Consider the following 1800-nt stretch of genomic DNA (forward strand, 5'->3'; position numbering starts at 1 on the left):
GTGCAGCCATTCTGGCAGGCATTGGGCATGAGCTGGCACTCGTCCATGTCCTTGGTGCAGTACTGACCTGCGGGGCACCGGGACCATTGGGCCGGGCGGGCGGCTGCTTCCAGACCCTCCACCCCAGCAGAGACCCCACCCTCCAGGCGCAGGGTCCGCCTCCACCAGGAAGCCTTCCAGGGCTCCTCCACTCCGTGCCAGCCTGAGTCACGTCTTCCCCTTCGCCACGGGCACCAGGTGGCTTCTCTCTCTGCTCTGACTGTGCACACAGGCACACTGGGGCCCACACGTGCCTGCCAACCCCTCCGAATGGTGGGCCCCAAGGGCCGGGACTGCATCACTGACCAGCGTCCCTAGGTCCTACCCAACCAGCTGGGCTCAAACCTGGGGACTGGATTCTGGCACAGTGCTGCCTGGGCCCGGGCTGCCAATGCCCACGTCTACGCTGACCCCTGGGGCGGGGGGCGGCTCAGACCCTGGTCACGGGCAGAGGGGCTGCCCCAGGTCACACCGTCCTCCTGGCCAGGCCCGGGCTCTGAGCCCTCACTGCCGCCTCCCGTGGGCAGCAGTGTGACGGGGGGTGGGGGGGGAGGGCCACCCGCTGGCCCGCGGCACGTGCCTGTCCACTCGGGCGGGCAGCGGCAGTTGTAGGTGTTCACGCCGTCCACGCAGCTGCCCCCGTTCTGGCAGCTGTTCCCTGGACAGTCATCGACGTTCTCCTCGCAGTTCTGGCCGGTGAAGCCTGTGGGGAGAGCGCCCGGGTCCGGTCAGCCCTTGCCCTGCGGCGCCTGCTGCCTTGGGGTCCGTACCCCATCCCTGCCCTCCCCACTCCTGTGACCAAGCAGCACGATTCTCTCCAAGGTATCGTCTGTAAAGGGCAGCTGGGCCTGGCCGGCGTGGCTCAGTGGTTGGGTGTCGACCTAGGAACCAGGAGGTCACAGTTCCATTCCTGGTCGGGGCACATGGCCTGGTTGCGGGCTTGATCCCCAGTGTGGGGCGTGCAGGAGGCAGCCGATCCACGATTCTCTCTCATCGTTGATGTTTTTCTCTCTCTCTCCCTTCTCTGAAATCAATAAAAACATACACGTATGTGGTGTGTGTATATATATATATATATTTTAAGAAGGGCAGTTGGACGGACAGATTCATGGGCACAGGTTCTGAGGGTCCCCACAGAAACCCTTCTGTGACCGCGAGTGCCTAGCGGCTCCGTGGCCGGGCGCTGCCTGCGGGCCAGGCGCTGTGCAGGGGAAGTACCCCACTACAGGAGCCACAGGGGATGGAGGCCTCCACGCTGGGCAGTGGTGTGGGCAGGACCAGGTGGGCAGTCCTAGGGGCGCCCAGAGCCACTGTGCCCAGCTCCTCCCAACCCGGGGCCGACCTCCGTGGGGCTCCCTGCCCATCAGCTGTTAAGCACACACCTCCCGCGGTCAATGATCAGCCCGGAGAGGTGTGTCTGGCAACAGCCACCCATTAACTCCCCCCGCCCCCCGCCTCTGAACACCCTGCCCTTAGAGGCCGAGTGCCCTCCCGCCCCCCAGCTCCCCGGAGCAAAAGCCAAATGGAAGTCGGAGTGGTGTGGGGAGCACCCCACATCAGAGTCAGGGCCCGTGTTCTGCTTCCCGCTATGTTGGGGGGCCCCGCGCCTCAAAGGATCTCCTAAAGTGGGTGGGCTGGAGGGCTGGAGAGCTGGGCTCACCCCGACCAGGGCTCCCCCACCCGCCCAGGCAGGGCCAGCACGGAGGCCCCGGCTCGAGGTCACGCAGCCCCCAAGAAGGAATCTGAACAGAGAGCCTGGGG

The 1800-nt window shown here is 65.7% G+C and overlaps 1 protein-coding gene across 1 annotated transcript in view; it reads right to left on the reverse strand.

Moving 5' to 3' along the window:
- Nucleotides 1–1800, reverse strand: part of NOTCH1 (notch 1) — a 76614-nt gene that overhangs the window by 42372 nt on the left and 32442 nt on the right. Inside the window, exons 7-8 of the mRNA XM_015572360.1 lie at nt 620–768; nt 5–67 (exon numbers count right to left, since the gene is read on the reverse strand). Of these exons, the coding sequence (XP_015427846.1) occupies nt 5–67; nt 620–768 (212 nt within the window). The remainder of the gene's footprint in view (nt 1–4; nt 68–619; nt 769–1800) is intronic.

This window comes from Myotis davidii, unplaced genomic scaffold, assembly GCF_000327345.1.
Source record: "Myotis davidii unplaced genomic scaffold, ASM32734v1 scaffold609, whole genome shotgun sequence".
Taxonomy (NCBI): Eukaryota; Metazoa; Chordata; class Mammalia; order Chiroptera; family Vespertilionidae; genus Myotis; species Myotis davidii.